General features: G+C 39.2%; 1 protein-coding gene across 4 annotated transcripts in view; it reads right to left on the bottom strand.

The window, feature by feature from the left end:
• ttll5 (tubulin tyrosine ligase-like family, member 5) overlaps positions 1-17,753 on the bottom strand; it is a 49,021-nt gene extending 31,268 nt beyond the window's left edge. For 3 of the 4 annotated variants that reach the window (XM_086094226.1, XM_086094224.1, XM_086094223.1), the window contains exons 1-15: positions 17,654-17,753; positions 17,183-17,303; positions 16,414-16,520; positions 16,094-16,176; positions 15,314-15,420; positions 14,461-14,591; positions 14,228-14,310; positions 12,820-12,889; positions 12,632-12,716; positions 11,191-11,292; positions 10,710-10,801; positions 10,513-10,620; positions 3,304-3,385; positions 3,047-3,108; positions 452-543 (exon numbers count right to left, since the gene is read on the bottom strand). In XM_086094226.1, the coding sequence (XP_085950352.1) occupies positions 452-543; positions 3,047-3,108; positions 3,304-3,385; positions 10,513-10,620; positions 10,710-10,801; positions 11,191-11,292; positions 12,632-12,716; positions 12,820-12,889; positions 14,228-14,310; positions 14,461-14,591; positions 15,314-15,420; positions 16,094-16,176; positions 16,414-16,520; positions 17,183-17,241 (1,263 nt within the window). In that variant the 5' untranslated portion in view covers positions 17,242-17,303; positions 17,654-17,753. Of the gene's footprint in view, positions 1-451; positions 544-3,046; positions 3,109-3,303; positions 3,386-10,512; positions 10,621-10,709; positions 10,802-11,190; positions 11,293-12,631; positions 12,717-12,819; positions 12,890-14,227; positions 14,311-14,460; positions 14,592-15,313; positions 15,421-16,093; positions 16,177-16,413; positions 16,521-17,182; positions 17,304-17,653 lie in introns of those variants that run through there. The other variant, XM_086094227.1, reaches the window with a different exon arrangement.
• Positions 17,754-17,855: the final 102 nt, after the last annotated feature.

The following is a 17,855-nucleotide window of genomic DNA, read 5'->3' on the forward strand; positions in this document are numbered from 1 at the left end:
GTATTTCAAACATTAACTTATGTTGGCCACTTTGCTAATGTAATGAGAAATCTCCTAAAATACTGCATTAGAAAGCCATGCAGGCCATTTGCCTGTCACAGTGAATAACAGTAAAAGAAACATAATCAAATCAGGAAAAGGGCAAAAGCAATTTCTTACCGGTAATGCAGGAAACATCAGGGAATTGCAAAGGGATAGACGTAAAAGGGAATTAGTATGGTTGGGGCAGGAAAAAGAAAATGTGAAGTGGCTGGGAAGCAACAGGTGGACAAAGTCAGCTATGGGAGGACATCAGCAACACTTGACGTGAACTTCACATCTCATCACGGCACCATGAAAGTTATTGTGTGTCTAAGCACTCACGAGAATACACTGCATGCAACGCTTGACATGTCTGCTGAAAGTGGGAGCAGTGCACTCCTGCGCCGCTTGGTTGAAATGTGGCTCGTACCTGTGATCTTTGGGCGGCCAGCTTGAGGCTGGGATCCAGGATGACTCGCTCAGAGCGCTGTTTCCTCGTCAGGGGGTCCTGACACACCAAGCCTTTAGTGACAGAAGGGGCTGTTACATAACAATGACATTGCATCTCAACTATTTGATTTCTGCTCGACTTCAGATTGCATTTGATCTTCACTTGCTAGGACACAATCAAGACATCACTTTCTATATATAAACCAACAGTAAATCTTCACAGAAAATGGAGAGAGATGTTTCTGCTACTACTGTATGTTGATAATAGTATGTGCAGCAAGGTAACATGTTTTTCAATGTGTCGATTCTACAATAAATTGCAATTGTACATCCACTACTGTAGGTGGCAGTGGTGCTCTCATTGTCAGAGAGTGCGCATTAGCTCCTCTGCAGAGGTGTACTGACAGCAATTTTAGAGACAAATTATTCTATTTATAGTTATGGCGGAGAGTTTAATCACATATCGTCGCTGTCCTGTGATTTTTTTTATTTAAGTTGTTACGTTTTTGGGACGCCTGCATTCAGTTTCATCAATAAAACAATAAGTAAATGTAAAATAATGACAAAAATTGACATAAGTGTTTTTCACAAGACAGCGACGGTATGCTAGCAGGACAGTATTACCATTATGAGCTTTGCTTGAAAAGGCACATTTCTGTATATCGTCTAAGAATTCATAATTGTTGATGCCACGGCATGTTGAAGATCAAAAGTTAATTGTAAAAAAATGACATGTAAAAAGTTCTCATATACAACATTTAATATTAGGTAAGTGTCAGGAAATGTTACTCATTTGTGCTCTAGTCAATAGCTACCCTGTAAACAAATACTGTGGACATTATAACAAGCAATATGCTCTTGGCGATATGTCAAACTCATTTGAAAAATGTAACATACGGTCCATGTATTTTCATGGGGCTATTCTTTAAAAAAAAAATATATATATAGCTTTATTGTTCTTAATTACTATAAAACGGCTTGACTTTGCAGATGCAGGGGGAAAGGTGACAACAGTAGTGAACTTTTAGAACTTTAGAGAGTCCAATAAAATGATGTACATAAGACATATAGTGGTGCCATTGTGCTGCCAGCTACAGAAAGGCAGAACATAAATGCTAATGGAATGTCGCTACCATTTACAGATTTGAAAGGCAGCCCGAGTATGTATTATCCGTCAAAATTGATTGGGATTATTTGGTACATAATAGATGTGCTATGTTTTACAAGCCACTACTGATTTTCACTTGGCTCGGTGAAATGTCACATTCCAAAGACACAAGCAAATATGATTCCATCCCTTCATTAATGACCCGATTTCATTGCTCGAGGGCACGGCACAGTTGACTCATACCTCTGTATAGGAATGCGCAAGCACAAAAGGCATATTTCCCTTCAATTTGATGAGGAAAGAATCACAGATGTATTAAACAGATCAGTTTGATTGACACCTATTAATAGGCAGTCTCTCTATACACAGCTTTGGTTATAATCTACAGCATTCTCTAAAATGATGATGCGCTTTTAGATTTTTTGTGTGTGTATGTAATGATGGGGAAAAAACAAACACGCACTATCAATTATTAGGGGAGGAGACCTCTTGTTCGAACACATTTAAGCCTCGTTTACGCCGCTCCGGGCTACTATTTGTTATGTCTACATGCTTAAGATTCATTACGTTTTATATGTAGGCTGATCCATCTTGTCAGGACGCACAATAGGGAGATGGTCTGCGCACATGCACCACAAACCCAATGCGATTATAAGCCGTTAACAATTTGGGTTATCGGATGGTCAGCAATACGTCAGGGCATGTAAAGTATTGCAGTCGTATTTCATTTAAAAGAAAACTTGCATGCCGTAAACAGCAAACACTCGACCACAAGCAACACACCATGACTTCATCGCAGTGTGGATCAACATCAATTTGACGGATTGGCACATTTTACAGCCGATTCATCCAAGTGTGTCCACTGACACTGGCGCCTCAGTGAAGCTAATATTTGTGGTTTTGAGGGAAAAAGTCTTGACAACTATTGATTGATTTCCATGAAATCGCAGCCTGTCTTACCGAGAGTGACTTATCATCAAGTGATTATCTTTATTTGTGATCTCGTGACGTGTTTGCTCGCAAGATTTTGGTTTAAGGCCACAAAATTGACAACATACGCATCAACGCAGCTGTACTTTGTGTTCTGTGCTGTTCAGCAAATAGAAATAAACTACCACACTAAACTAAAGTATGCTCTTGAGCAAAAGATGTTGTATTACACGCTGTACAAATCGGATGTGATCAATCACCAACAATCACCACAGTCACAACTGTGACGTTTCTACTTATTAGATCCTTAAATAACATAATTTCTCCAATCAAGCTCTCACGCAAGTGTACTATAATAAGATATTATTAAGCTTCATTACATTCCAGCTCAAGCAAGGGTCAAGTGTTGTAGTCGTCCAATATGATGTATCCCCCAATTGCATGATGTACTATATGTGCTATGAAAGTTCATAAAAGAATAAATAAGTTCAAATAATAAGTTCAATTGTGTTTCAAACTGGTTTCGAGTGCACTAACCAACAAGTGAGAGCATGTCGGCAATCATGCTGGCCTTTATCTTCAAATCCAAAGGGGCATCACTGCAAATCAGTAGAAGTGACGCAATCAAATTAAGATGAAATACAATATCAAAGAAACAGACCTTCTATAGTCAAGTTTCGGAGAAATAAAATTACAGCTGCATGACTAGCAAATACAATAACCAGATAGTTTTGCTAAAAATAATTCAAATACCGCTAAAACATCACATTCAAAATTTGGAAAGTGTCACTCACCAAGCCAAGGATGGAGAAAGGTTGACCTCCAACAACCAGGGTTTGAGCTTGGAGTCGATTAGCACATCAAATCCATAAAGTTCTACAAAGACAAAGACAAAAAGCAATCAAAAGCTTTTCACCACACACTTGGAAAGCCGCCAAAATAAAGGCCCGTTTGCTGCAAATAAAAGCTGAGGAGTATCAAAGTCCCCTTATGTGTCATTTGGCAACATGGCCGATGTCTCTCTGCTATGGATTACATGCATGTTATATACTCAGTCACTCAAAAGAGTACACTCATCCAGCACTGCTACCGAGGGCTTGGCTGTATTACATGAACTAAGTGCATACACATTTCATCGCTCGTTAAATGCTTATGTAAGGCAGGGGATCAAAAACAAACTGTGGTCGTGAAGTTTTGTAGATACAGTCAAAAATGTCCTCATGGCTGGGAACAGTATGTCCGTCTACATATTGTCAAAGCTCATTAACAAGAAGAGCGGCGCTCAGAGGAGCTTCAACCCCATCATTAAATTTACTATCTTGTCCATTTGGTTAGAGCCCATTTTCCATCTTGTTTCCCACACTGATACACAGCGCAGTGTCAGTGCCCCCCCCCCCCCCCTTTGACTGTATCCCTTAAACATGTGTGTACTGATCTGGGGAGTGTCACAGTGGACCCAACAGCAGAGTGCAGGGAAACCACACTATTTTATAAGGTTAGGGCAAAGCCCGGCTGAAATAGAAGAGAAAGGGGGGGAGAAAATGTGAGCCTTTAATGGAACTTCAAAAGAACAGACTGTGTTGAGAACTTGGGGAGATGGAGATTTCAAAGCCGTCGTAACGTGCGCCGTTTGTTCAAGCATCTCAGGTCAGTGCCAGTGTTAAACACACCAGAGGCTATGGGACAGGGAGTGATGACTTACACTTTATAATAGTACTCTGAGCAGGTTTAGTTGCTTTGATTAGCCTGTTGGATGTTTGAAAAGCCTCGTCAACATACAGATGGATCTCTAAAAGATCACTGAACCACTTGAGGACTACAAAGTATGTGAATCAAAATACAGTGACCTCTGTAGTTTTCTATTTTACTCTTATAATTGAAGGGGAAGTCAACCTTGAACTTTTTTTAACAATAATATGTTATATGTGACCTCACCCGTCTGAACACGACATTCTGATTAATATTATATTTGTGAAATATGAGTTATGAAGCAAAATCCAGCCGTTTTTATCCATCTCAGGGCTGCCCGGTGGGGCGGTGTCTTTTGGGGACGATGTGGTGCTATTCAATCATTATTTTTCCTCCATTTTACCCCCAGAGACCGGCCCACAATTTAAAGGGGGCAAACCCAACACGCCATTCACAATTGTGATGGATCTGGGAAAAATTGGTTAATCCATTTACAATATAGAGAACAAACTGAACCAATAAACATTAGTGGTAGCGCTATGTGGTACCCAAGGACGGTCAGGAATTGGGCTGGGCCGGCGCGCCTTAGTCAAAATGGCAGGGCCGATTATTTATGCCAGTCCAGCCCTGTCAGGGGGCAGCCATTTTGCCACTTGCTGTTGACTGAAGATGACATCACAGTTGCTCAGGGTTTAGGCAACGTCTAATCACAGCTCACCTGTTTTCTGAAGCTGAGCTGTGACTGGTTGTTTCCTGAGACCTGCGCAACTGTGATGTCATTTTCACTCGACAGCAAGTAGCAAAATGGCCGCCCCCTGAGAGAAGCTGAGCTATGATTGTTACCTGAGCAACTGTGATGTCATTTTCAGTTGACAGCAAGTGGCAAAATGGCCGCCTTCTGATATTGATAAAAACTGCTGGATTTTGCTGCTCAACTCATATTCCACTAACACAATAGTAACCAAAATACCGTATTTAGACTTGTGGGGCTGCATAGAGCATATTATTTTTCCAGAAATTTGGGGGTGGGGGTGACTTCCCCTCTAAGCACTTAATATTCTTCAAACTGTGCATTACTACAATGGCTCACAATAATACAGATATACTTTTTCAGGGAAAAAAATCACTTTTGATGAATACTTGGGCCATCTACATCACTGTATTTAAATTTTGATCAATATGGCGATACTGTACTAATCTTTTGACGTGGTAGTGGAACCAGAATTATAATAGATTGTTTGGCTGATTTCTACAGACCACAACTTCTCCGGGCATCATTATTCTGCTTAATGTAACGCTGGCATCAAAGTAAGAGCTCGGAGAGCTATTCTCCCCTCAAGCAATATATTTATTGTTCATTTTCCCCACCGCCCATCAAGGAGATTTAGTCCAATGTCCGTTCCTACTTAAATTGCTCCACTACTTTACTCACTATGTGTCATCTAAGATCTAAAAAATTTCCAACATAATTCATTGTATTAAACTGGTTGGATATTGAAAACGTGGTACAGCCACGAGGCTGAAATTGTTATAGCTGCAAATTTTATATTCATGATGGAACAAAACAAATTTTGCCATCTTCCTCAAGCCAAAATCTGCAAAATAAGTTGCCTCTTTTTTTTTTTAAACATCTGTGGATGGACAAGACCCCCACGACTGAGTACAAGTAAGATTTATTTTTCCACTTTGCAGGCTTATCCCCCCTTTTTTTCTCATCAAAACGCACATAGAGATTAAAAAGAGAGTGTGTGTGTGTGTGTGTGTGTGTGTGTGTGTGTGTGTGTGTGTGTGTGTGTGTGTGTGTGTGTGTGTGTGTGTGTGTGTGTGTGTGTGTGTGTGTGTGTGTGTGTGTGTGTGTGTGTGTGTGTGTGTGTGTGTGTGTGTGTGTGTGTGTGTGTGTGTGTGTGTGTTTGTCCCAAAGGCACCATGTCTTACGGAGCAGAATATTGGTTAACTGTTTTGAGAGTCTGGAGAGCCTCATTGGTGGCACCACAACAAGAAGGGGAAAATGGGGAGGTGTTACAATACACCACCTCACAGCCGCCGACACGCCGACTCCATGTGCCACGCATTTTCCCCCCCCCAATTAGGAGCAGACACCTCGCCTGCCTGCCCCACGAGCCCGCTGAGCCACTCACAGCCAGACACGTCGATTCTGCCGCTGTTAAACGGGCCTGCGACAAGGAGAGGAGAGGCGGCGAACATCCGAAACAGGCCCGTTAAAAGAGGGAGGGAAAGAGAAAAGGGATGATGAAGAGTTTTTTTTTATTATTATTATTATTGGATAGGTACTGCTGGAAACTTTACCACAAGAGACAAAACAACCCCTGAAAAAAAATAAAAAATAAAATAAAAAAATCCCCACCCCTGGCTGTGCAGTCACAATAACACAGAGCATCTTCTTCACTGGAGTAGTCTTGCATCACTATGTGACAAATGACTACTGCTTTCTCATGAACGCACCGTCAACGTTCAAATTAACAGCCTTATTATGATAGCTGGGTCTGATCTTGATCAGCAGTAGTGTCATCACAGCGGCGAAAACGTGGGAGTGTCTGAAAACCAGGAGACAGGGGATCCGACCACACTCGGCACTTAATGAGGGGGACGCTCAAGGAACACAGGACCAGTAAGTGGAATGTTTTGTGTGTAACAAAATAGGCCTTTGGCTTGGCTAATCAGATTTTAGTCAAAACATCTCGTAATCAGCATCCCTCAGCAAAAAGCTTGTCCATTAATCACACTGCAGCGGTGAGGAGCGTCATGGGTGGCATTTTCCACTCACCACTGACACACACGCCCCACACGCATGCAATTCTTAGCGATGTCAAACGAAAAACCTGTTGTTTTTATTTCGGCCCACATGAAACACTGTGGAGCTATAAAAAGATTTTGTAACAAAATTCCCTTTTAGATAGAGAGTACCAATTGAAATTGGGGGAAGAAATCCCTTTTCAAAACAGTAAACATTGCATTGATGCCAGTGAGCAATATGTAGTAAAAAAAATTATCACATATATATATATATATTAGAATGCTCTTTATAGTCTTGCATGGGTCCATTTCAGACAAGACAAAAAAAATGAACAATAAGTGCTTTTATAAGTACCTTCGCTGGCGGCCTGCACACATTTGTATGTCTGCATTTGCTGCCATACGCTCTGATGCTTCACCTGCTTAAAAGCATATTGCAGCTGTCAGCTCAAAGATAAATGCTAATGGGGGATGCCAAGAGAGAAAGTAAAGACAGATTTAAAAAAGAAAAAACGTCTAGAATAGAATTCCTCAAATGCAAGGGCCAACCAGTGTTTCTCAGTATGGAGCAAAAAAATAGGTTTTGGGTGAACACTTGCACCGGTGTCCATGGCTCTCAATCGATTCAGTACTTTTTCTGTCTGTCGAAAAGCAAAGAATCGGTGATATATCAAACTCGCATTGAAACCGACTCGATTTAATGGCTACTTCACTCAGTGATCATTCATGGGCTGGGGTTAGCACTTGTCTTATTTCAGTTGTGGCCAAAATACGGACCGGGGTCATGTGCGGCCGGCGGCATATACAAGAAGTAACATTTGACATGCCCGCCAGGGCTAGTTAAAAAAATATATTTAAAAAATGGGTGGAGGTAGACAGAGTGAAAAGAGAGGGTGTCAAAAAATAGGTGCCACTACTATAGAGCTTTTCTAAACATGCAAAAAATACAAATTAACCATTTAAGACTAAAATAACACAATTGCCTTTCAAAACAATGCGGGGAATAAAGATCATTTAAATTTTAGAAGCAAAAATAGTTTCTTCCACTTTCTGCTCAATGCCAAGGTCCAATTTATGAAGATATCACATAAATGATCGTCAAGTAGTGTAGTGTTTTAAAAATGTTCAGCTTACTAGAATTTGCTGTTGTTTCTACTCTAGTAGCATCCCCAAAATCTTGACAAATACTTAACTATTTGCCTTTTTGACAAATGTTATATAGCAGTTTTTTTTAATTAACGAGAGAATATAAGCAATATATCATTGCTTACTTGGTTGATTTTAGTGTGTTTAATAAATTGAAGTCAACGAATTTTAAAGTTAGTGGCGTGCGTCCTTCTGTTTTTCTGTATGTGACCCATAAACAAAAGAGATTGGACACCCGTGCCTTATTGCGCTATTATCATTTATTATCACCTTGATCCCTTCTTGTCAGTGTGTCCCCTCAATTATCACAACATGATCTCATTGAGGTAGTCCCGATGAGGGTGGTCCCGTCAAACTTTCAATGTTTTTTTTTAGGAAACATAATCCTGTATGCAAGACTGCTTTAATTGACTTGCTTGAGGCAATCTGAATCCAACAGAATGACACTAAACTCTTAAGTAAGGGATAAGTGGTGTCTTCACAACAAATTCCTTGTTTTAGTACATATGCTGTATGTCCATACATGTCTGCAGAGCAATTACTGTGTTGCCGTTTGAATGCTGAACAAGTCAAGCACTCTACACTAATGTTAAAAAGTTTGATTACCAGTATATGTTTTCTTGTTAAGGGTACATATTATCCTCGCCTTTATTCAATGTGTTCAAACTGAGTCAAAGAACGAGATTTGCATCTCAGTTACTACTTTGTTCAGGCCAAACACTTCTCGGCTCTGAAACTGGGGAGAGTTCTTAAAAGCAAAATCAACGACTGCGAGAAAAAGCAAACTTTCCTTTTGCATGGGCTGGTGTGTGTCATGGATGCGAGCCACGCTGATGCTCAGCAAACTATTTTCAAGTCATTACCAGCATGGTCATCCTTCACATCCTGGCTTCTTAACGTACACCGGCGTGAAGATGACATCTTGATGCAGGCGTGATTTTGTACATGTAAAAAGTCAATGTTGGCACAGCAACCCCCAAACAGGCTGAAGCGGTGATTACAGTAATTTCTGGACTATAAGGCACACCTGACTATAAGCCGCGCTAGCTAAATTTGTAAGTTTATTACACATATAAACCGCACCAGACTGTAAGCCGCAGGTGTTTGAATGTTTCCGCACCAGGTTCCAACTACTTTCTTTTCCATAATGAGGGCGCAAATTGTAGTTCTGTCGTTCCTACTGTATTTGGGCTCACTTTGTTTGTTTTGCTCTGCCTGACGCTCTTGCGCTTCCTTTATAGTGCGCCCCCTAATGATCTGATGGATAAGCCGCACTTTTGTATTAGCCGCAGGGTCGAATGCAAGTGAAAAAAAAAGTACGGTTTATAGTCCAGAAATTACTGTATTATGTCTATAGAAGTCAACTCTGTAAAGTCCCTTTTTAAAAAAAATTTAAGGTACTATTGTAAACATATGAACAGAAAGAGACTCTGCTAATCACAGCCAGTCATCCTTGATCACACACACACACACACACACACACACACCCCCACACACACACACACAAAAATGAAGTGAACGGGCACCAGCTAATCACAGGCTCCACATGCAGCAAAGACTTCAATCTCAGGCCTGCTCTGTGACCAAACATCACTGAATCAATACATGCCTTTACAAACAGTGTGGGGAGCGGTTAAGTGTCTGAGAAATCTTGTGTGAAAAGAAAGCTATCTTAACGGCAGGGAGAACAATATTACTTAAGAAGTTATTTTTCTGACTTTTTTTTTTTTTATTCCCTTTGAAAACAGACCTATAGAGTTTCTACTATTTTGTCAAAATAAGCTTCTTGCTAAGTTTTGTCAATGCCTGCGGAAGACGACACCAGTTAAAATAGAGCGGTCAAATCAACTGTGGTTGTGATACAAGGCGGAAAATAAAAAAAGGGAGACAGCAGTGACATGCAGGAACATAATCCAGGGTTTAAACAATGATTATATTCCCCAAACGTGGCCTTATTTAAGAAATTTGTTTGACGTTGTTAGCTCCAAGAATGATGCATGACAAATACTAACCACAAAACTTTAAGAACAGAGGTGTATTTTTGACGTTATCAGCTAATTTAGCATTTTTGTCAGTTCACAGCATTAGGAAAGCAATTACAACATTGCTTTGATTGAGCAGAAAAGTCGAGCCAATACGATTCTTTTTTTTCTACTTCGCAGTTGTTTGAGCATGACCTAAGTTAATAAAAGAGCGAAGTTATTTTGTACAGTTTTTTTTTCATTGTTCCAAATTGTAAAAATGGGTCTTGCATAATATGTGACTGGCAGTAAAAAAAAAATCATTATTTTCCATACGTATCTGTATTTCTACTTAGGCACAAAGTGTGAACACTTTTGCCACCTCTGCCAAGTCAAGCATCAGTTTTGCATTTGCTATTTGTCACTTGCAGTTTGAAACAAGGATTTGAATACCAAAGCAGTTGGTCTCATGGGGAACGAATGTCTTGCAGGCTGTGGAGATCTGCATCTGAGCACTGAGCACAGCTTTGATGATCACATCCTCTACCTGTCTCATCAACCCTGGGAGAAAAAAAAAATAATAATAATGAAGGGACACATTAGAGGGCATAGTTACTTACAGAATGGAGACAATAAAAGATGGGGCTCACGTGTGGTGTCCTTTCCCTCCTCCTTCAAGTAGCGCAACACTGCACTCATACTCCACTTGTTCCCATAGTCCTCAATCTCAGGGTCATCACAACTGTAAGGGGAAGAGATGCACTTACAATGAATGAATAAAGGGTTCTATTAAATGCACCGATGAATGATAGCCTACAGTGGTCAAAAGTATTGGGACACATGGTTCAACAGCGATAACTGGAAACACAAACAAAAAATAAAAATTGAGCATTTGCATCTACAACAGCATGCATACCAAACTCACCCAAGATCGCTTTGCAAGTGAGATAGTTTGCTACAGATTTTAGCCAGAAACATGAATTAGACACACATGATTTGCTTTAACAGAAAATCAGGTGGGTAGCCCAGATCTGAATTTGACACCTGTGATCTAAACTCAGCCCTGATTGATTCATGAAATAATTAAGAGGCACCTTCCTACTTATGACCACATAGTGAACTTCAGATTACCTGACGTAAAAGCTGCTCTTTTTGTTCACGCTGTAGTTGGTGAGATGCATGAAGTTGTTCTTAATATTCTTTGCAGTCCTGTCATACTTGACGGTGGCAAATCTGAGTGTAGATTTCAAAAATAAAATAAAAATCATCATCATCATCATCACATTTCTCTAAATTACTTTGTATTGAGATTAGTTTTTCTGGAAGGGTTTCAGAGGCACAGATGCCACATGTGCAACAATGAGAATTCCTTGGCACACACCATGTACCTGAATTCCAACACAACCCAAAGGAATGTCAAGAGATAAAAGTGGGACCAGGAATTTAAGCCCCATTTATCGCTTACAGTTGTTAATCGAGCTAAAAACTACCTTCTGGTTTGCTGCACTTACATATGTGAAAATGACATTGGTTCTTCTATCACACTTCATCTACAAATTATTTTTACCTGTACATGATTAACAACACAACTTCACTTGGTGATTGCCTCTGCCCAGAATAAACAACATTATAGCCCCTATGAGCCACATTCACTTCATGATGCAAATACAGTAGTCCATTGTGTGATTATATCTTTGTACAACAGAGAACTTTGTTACAAAGTCCAAAACCCACTTCTCACCTCAGACCAGATTTGGGCTGGCATGTTTCGCCTGCTCTCTGCTGGTCATCAAGGGTATAACAGTCAGGGTTGCTAATACTGTTTAATTGTACCAAGATCAAATTGTGGCATTTATGTATTCATTTTAGGGGTGTCAAAATTAGTGCGTTAATTTTAAGTTCCTTTAACGCCACTTTTTTTTTTTCAATGCACAATTAATGACCGCCCCTTGCTTGAAAAGCCTGTGTGGGGGGAATTCCACTCGCAACACAGCAGATACATCCACATAAAAAAAATTGTAGTAATACATTTAATAATAATCCATACATTTGTGGAGACTGGGGCCAAGTTGCATTCTACAATTTTAAAAATGTGCAGAATTTCACAAGTTACATCATGTTAGATTAAAAAGCTCTTAATATGAAAGGAAAAATGCACTGAGCACCGTCTTAATACAATTATGCCATCTAGTGGCAGAAAAATGACCAACACAAATCAATATCACACTTTTTTGTGACTTTTTTTTTTTTTTTTTACAGTACACCTTTTTAATTTCAACTAAATTTTTATGAATTATTGTATCAAATGACTAAAAGATGCAGCCATGTTTCTATTAGTTTAAAAAAATCCCACTTTTATGTTAACAAGAGTATGAAAACCTAGGAAAAAAATATTTTATTGTACATTTAGAACAGATATAAAATTTGCGATTAATCGTGAGTTAACTATCGAAGTCATGTAATTAATTATGATTTTTTTTTTTATTATTAAATTGCCTGACACCCCAAATGTATTTATTTTTAAATTGGCTTCTTTTTTAGTTTACCCAACATAAATCCAGATTACACTCACCTAGCGAGGCCCTCCTCATACACATAGATGAGGAGTGGATCATATGATGTGACCAACACGTACAAGCGCACGTCAAACTTGAAATCTGTGGAACAAAATGTAAAACAAAGGCAAATTATAAGGATTCTCTACAAACCTAATAAAATGTGCCAGTGGCAGACAAATTGAAAAGATTAGAAACAACTCACCATCTATCAGTAGAGGGTTATGAATGTAGCGGGACACCAAAATGTTCTCATCCACTGAGATCTGATTTGGCTGTAGGGGGTGAAAGTCATGACCAAAAAAAATAATACTCTATTTTACAAAACTTGGGCAATATTTTCCTCTTGCAAAATATTAAAAAGGTGCAATCTGGAGCTAACCAACAACAAAACAATTTACTCAAATAATGTATATTTGTCAAGTACAGTTCCGTTATATTTAACTTTTAAGTATAACACATTTGCTTTTCATCTCCCCGTTTTCATCTAGATCAAATTTTTGCAATAAATTTAAAATTGAATCATTTTGTTAAGTATATTTTTATTGACTGTGTTTAAGCGCAATACATTAACATAATATTTAAAAAATAATAATTCTGAATAAAATCTACGCTACTGCATTGGCTGACCAAGTTGACTCGGCCGGAAAGTGTTTAACCACAAATCTGGCTCCATTTCAGAGAAAACACACACACCAAAAAGTGTACATACAGTATATCTTCCTTTTCTCCAAACATCACTCTGACATTCTTTTCATAAATATGCCACAAAAGAAGAAGAATTGTGCAAATGTTTTCAGACAGTGAGAGGCTTGTGGAGCCGCTCCAAAAAGCAAAAGACCTTGAAGTGTGTGATTTACGCCACCAAATTAATTCATGTTTCACACACACACAAGTTGATAGCTCCTTCAAATAGAGTGCATGCCGTCACGCATAACATCTGTTCAGCCAACTGTAAAGTACCGTAAAACTCACGCAGGATCCGTCCTCTCTGTCAATTAACTGCAAAATGTTAATTACTCGTCTCGCTTACACCAGTGAAGAATAATGACTTACAGATTGAAAATCCATCCATCCATCCATTTTCTAAAGCACTTCTCCAGCTGAGGGTTTGCTTGGAGCTGGAGCCTATCCCAGCTTTCTTTGTGAGAAATGCAGACTACAACCTGCACTGGTTGCCAGTCAATCTCAGTGCACTTATAGAGACAGATGACCATTCACATTCACACCATCCCCGAGTGGGAATTGAATCTACGCTGCCTGCAAGGAATCATCACATGAAAACGTAACAAAGGAACATAGTGTACCGTGAAAGTAATTGTTGGATACGTTTAAAAGGAATAAGAAAACGATTACATGTATTAATTTCAGCTCAAATGTAAGCTTCATATTTGGATGTGAAACGCAAATATTAAGAGCCATCATTCTCAAATTCCCACACTGTGAATGTTTTTTTTTTTTTAAAGAGCCAAAAACGACAGACGAGATTGAATGTTTTCCCTGTCACTGCTTGGAAAAAAAACTTGGGACTTCAGAATTGTGTCTATTTTGGAGGACTTTGTTCAATTCAGTGCCATCACAGCAGAAAGAATCCAAATGGAACCATTACTCACATTGCTGACTAAGTAGATGCCTCGTCCTCTTGAAGATGCTACTGGTTTAATAATCCACGGGCCTTTGTCCTTGGCATAATAATCTGAGATGCGAGCAAGAAGTAGAAGACAATACAGAATTGGAAGCATAATAAATAAAAGCTGTATTGTATTTGAGCTTTGCACAATAGACTTACATCACAGTGCATGTATTGGGACACAAATGTGCTCCACTTAGACAAGCAGGTACTTACTGCAGAATTCCTGGTATTCCGATGGAAGCACAAAGGTCTGTGGAACTATGTGGAAGTTTTTGAAGCCAAAGGCCTCCTGCATTCGTTGGATGTTTTTATAAAGCCGATCTTTGCGGGTCAGTTCATAAGATCTGAAAATGGACATGATAGATAAATATGGCTATTTCAGGAGCGTGAGAAACTCCTGAGGGAGCTTGTGGTGGGGTTTCAGTTATGATATAGATAAAAATGGTTAAAAAAAAAGTCGACATTGAAAGTATAATGCATAGCCGGCAAATTATGTGCAGTATAAAATGGAACCTCCAAGGTTGGCGTTTAACCAAAATCCAACTAAATTTGGAGTTCAAACAGCATCGTGAGCCATTTTGAAAAAGGGAAAGGGTGATGACTCAGCAATACAACATATACAGTGGTTAACTTTAAATTTATGTGCCAGTTTTTTTAAATGTTACTTCGGGAAAAAAAAGAATCATCTCTAGAGTTAATTGAGTTTTGTTGGTAGTTTCGTTTTGACTGTTAAATAAATAAATAAATCACTTGCAAGGCTCCAGACAAACTTTTAGTTTTTCAGCAGCAAAAAATATATTTATATATATCAGCTAATTTACCGGTCACACGAGTGCGAGTTGATGAAAACATTACTTTCTCCACATCAACTTTTAATGGCAAAATGGAGCCATTATTTTCAAAAGAACATTTCTTTTGAAATTGAAACAACTTGGAAGTCAACTGGTCTCACGCAAGGGGTTGTGTTTGAGTTAGGAGGTTCCTTTGTTTTTGTGTAAAATGGTGGTTTTAACTCGATATGATCATGTCAAAAATAGACCATTTAAACAGCTGAGTTTTCTCCCACCTAGGAAAGTGGTTGACCTTTTGGAAATCTTGAAGGCTTCGCAGTAGGTAAGGCTTCAGGTGGGCTCCTGTCCACATGAGGTTAAAGTTGTTGCTATTTGAGTGAACCTGAAAAAAAAATAAAATAACATCAAATTGTTTTCATTGAGCAGGCTCGTGAGTTGATTTGGCGCGCACACAGAAGCAAAACTAATGCTTATAAATGATAATGTTTTCATGGATGCATGTAGCTGGATAGTACGTAAGAGAATGCCTCACCCTATACTGGACAAATACACCCTTGCTCTACTGAAATTATGACAAAATGATTGCTCACATACTCATTATCTTAATCTGTTTTGCTTGATTCCAACCATTCATTAGGACGGAGGTTGTGTTCACATGAGTGTTCAACGTCTCGAGGAGACAGATGTTTGCAATAAAGCCTTATTAAAGTCTGGCTCTGGCCATTCACTGTGGTAGAGACACTCGTCTGCCTTTGATGATGGGTTTCTGGGAGTCAAGAAGCATTGAAATGAAATAAAAAGAGAATTAATCGTAACTGCTTGGAAGGAGCAATGAGGGGGATTGTATGGCCTTGTGAAACCAGATTAATGCTCTTGAGGTCATTTGGGCTCTTTCCATGCATGCGTTCCCAGGCTTTGACATCGTTATTATTTGGGTGTGTGCGTGGGGCAGCCCTGTTCTATCCTACACAGAGGAGGTTCACAAAAATAGCAAAAAAAAATGGTCATTTTGAAGCTAATCTTTTACATTCGGCTCATTTTGTGGAGGACATTACCTCATGGAAACCATGATTGGTCAGTATCCCCCGCACCAGGCGACTCTCTGTGCGCACAATCTTGAAGGCCATGTTGAATAGCTCTAGAAAATGAAACAGATTGTCATTTAATGTACAGCGGAACCTTCAACGCAACACTGATATAGTATAACAACAAAAAAAAAGGCCTCCATCAGCAAAGCTTGGAGGTATAACTTCACGCATGATGCCACATGAAACGTGTAAATCTGACGAGACTTCAGTTCACTGACACCAAGAAACCAAAGACAAATTTTATTTTTCTTAATTCCAGCAGATTCTTTTAAAATGCTACCAAGTACCTCCGCCACCATACATAGATCCATCCTTTGAAACAATGGCTTCAGGGAAAAATAAGAAGATTGGGATTGTCCTGCTGAGGCCACTCCAGGCAACGCAAGGATGGTCTCTGGTCATGGGAAGAAAAGAAAAAAAAATGTATATGCCACACCAAGGAAGTCAGATTTTCTCCATATCATCACGAGGAAAAGCTGGACACAAACAAAACCCACTGTACTAACAAATGATCTTACACTATCTGAGTGCACCAGACAGCTTGCTTATCAAGCTGAAAATACGATAAGACAGCATGTTGATGTGGAAGACTTCAATCAGCCATGGCTGCTCCTGATAAGGCTGAGAGGCATGTAAATAATTGCTGCAACCAGCTTAGGTATTTAGGTTTGATACACAATAGACCAGATATCTTCTTCAGTGTTGTTTACTTTGGACAAAATCATGATTAAGACCAGTGAAATATTATATGCTAGCTGTGTGACTGAAGTCAAGAGACAGAACATTTCAGACTGACAATAAGTCACTTGTTAAGTTTAATATACCCTCGCATAGTAGCCTACAACCGGAGCAAAAAGCTATTAAATAAACATCACAATTAAGATACAAGTGTGGTCACCAAACAAATTAAACTCGCAAGTCAGGGCTTTGTAGCAAACTAGAGCTGATGATAATTGTGTTTCGGGGATAAAATGTGTGTCTGAGTCAAGAGGATTAAGCTTCAATGCGTTTGACGTTATGCATTTGAACAAAAGGTACAAACGACCGAGAACTCACTCATGTTCGTCATCAGAGGAGGAATCGGAGTCCTCCTTATCCCGGGCAACAGCTGGCATCTCCAGAGAGAGAGAGAGCTCAAATCCTACAGGGATCAGGTGCCAACCATTGTGGCTCCCTCCTGAGGCAAACCAAGACAAATACAATATGGTTGAATTATTTATTTATATTCCCCATGTCTGAATCCAAAAATGGTGCGACAACAATAAGAACGAACATACTATAACAGATGGTTTGCAGCTCTACTTGTAAAATAGTCTGCCATTTAAACAGTGCGTGTCTTTACAAATTGTAAATGCAGACACCCGAATAAATGTTAGCTGCGAGAAATTGACACACAACTAAATAAAGAAAACAAAACATATAAAATTGTTATGTACGTTGTGAGCTAAGCAAAAATTACAGAGATGTAAGATAATACATGCAGTGTGGTATAGTGGGAAAAACAGAGAAAAAACATATTAAACTTGCCTTTATTTCAGGGCGGCTGCTTAAAGCTAACTAGCTTAGTTGTGCAGGAAGAGTTGCTAATCTTCCTCCTTGTTACTACAACAACTATCTAGCAACACTGTACAGCGCATGCGCACTTTCAGATTTCCTGTCAATTTTTCCTCCACCAATATTTTTTGTGTGATGTAACGCAGTGTAATGACTATTTACTATACAAACTTGA

The sequence above is a fragment of the Leptonotus elevatus genome, chromosome 14 (genome assembly GCF_054856555.1).
Source record: "Leptonotus elevatus isolate MCC_2025b chromosome 14, RoL_Lele_1.0, whole genome shotgun sequence".
NCBI classification, from domain to species: domain Eukaryota; kingdom Metazoa; phylum Chordata; class Actinopteri; order Syngnathiformes; family Syngnathidae; genus Leptonotus; species Leptonotus elevatus.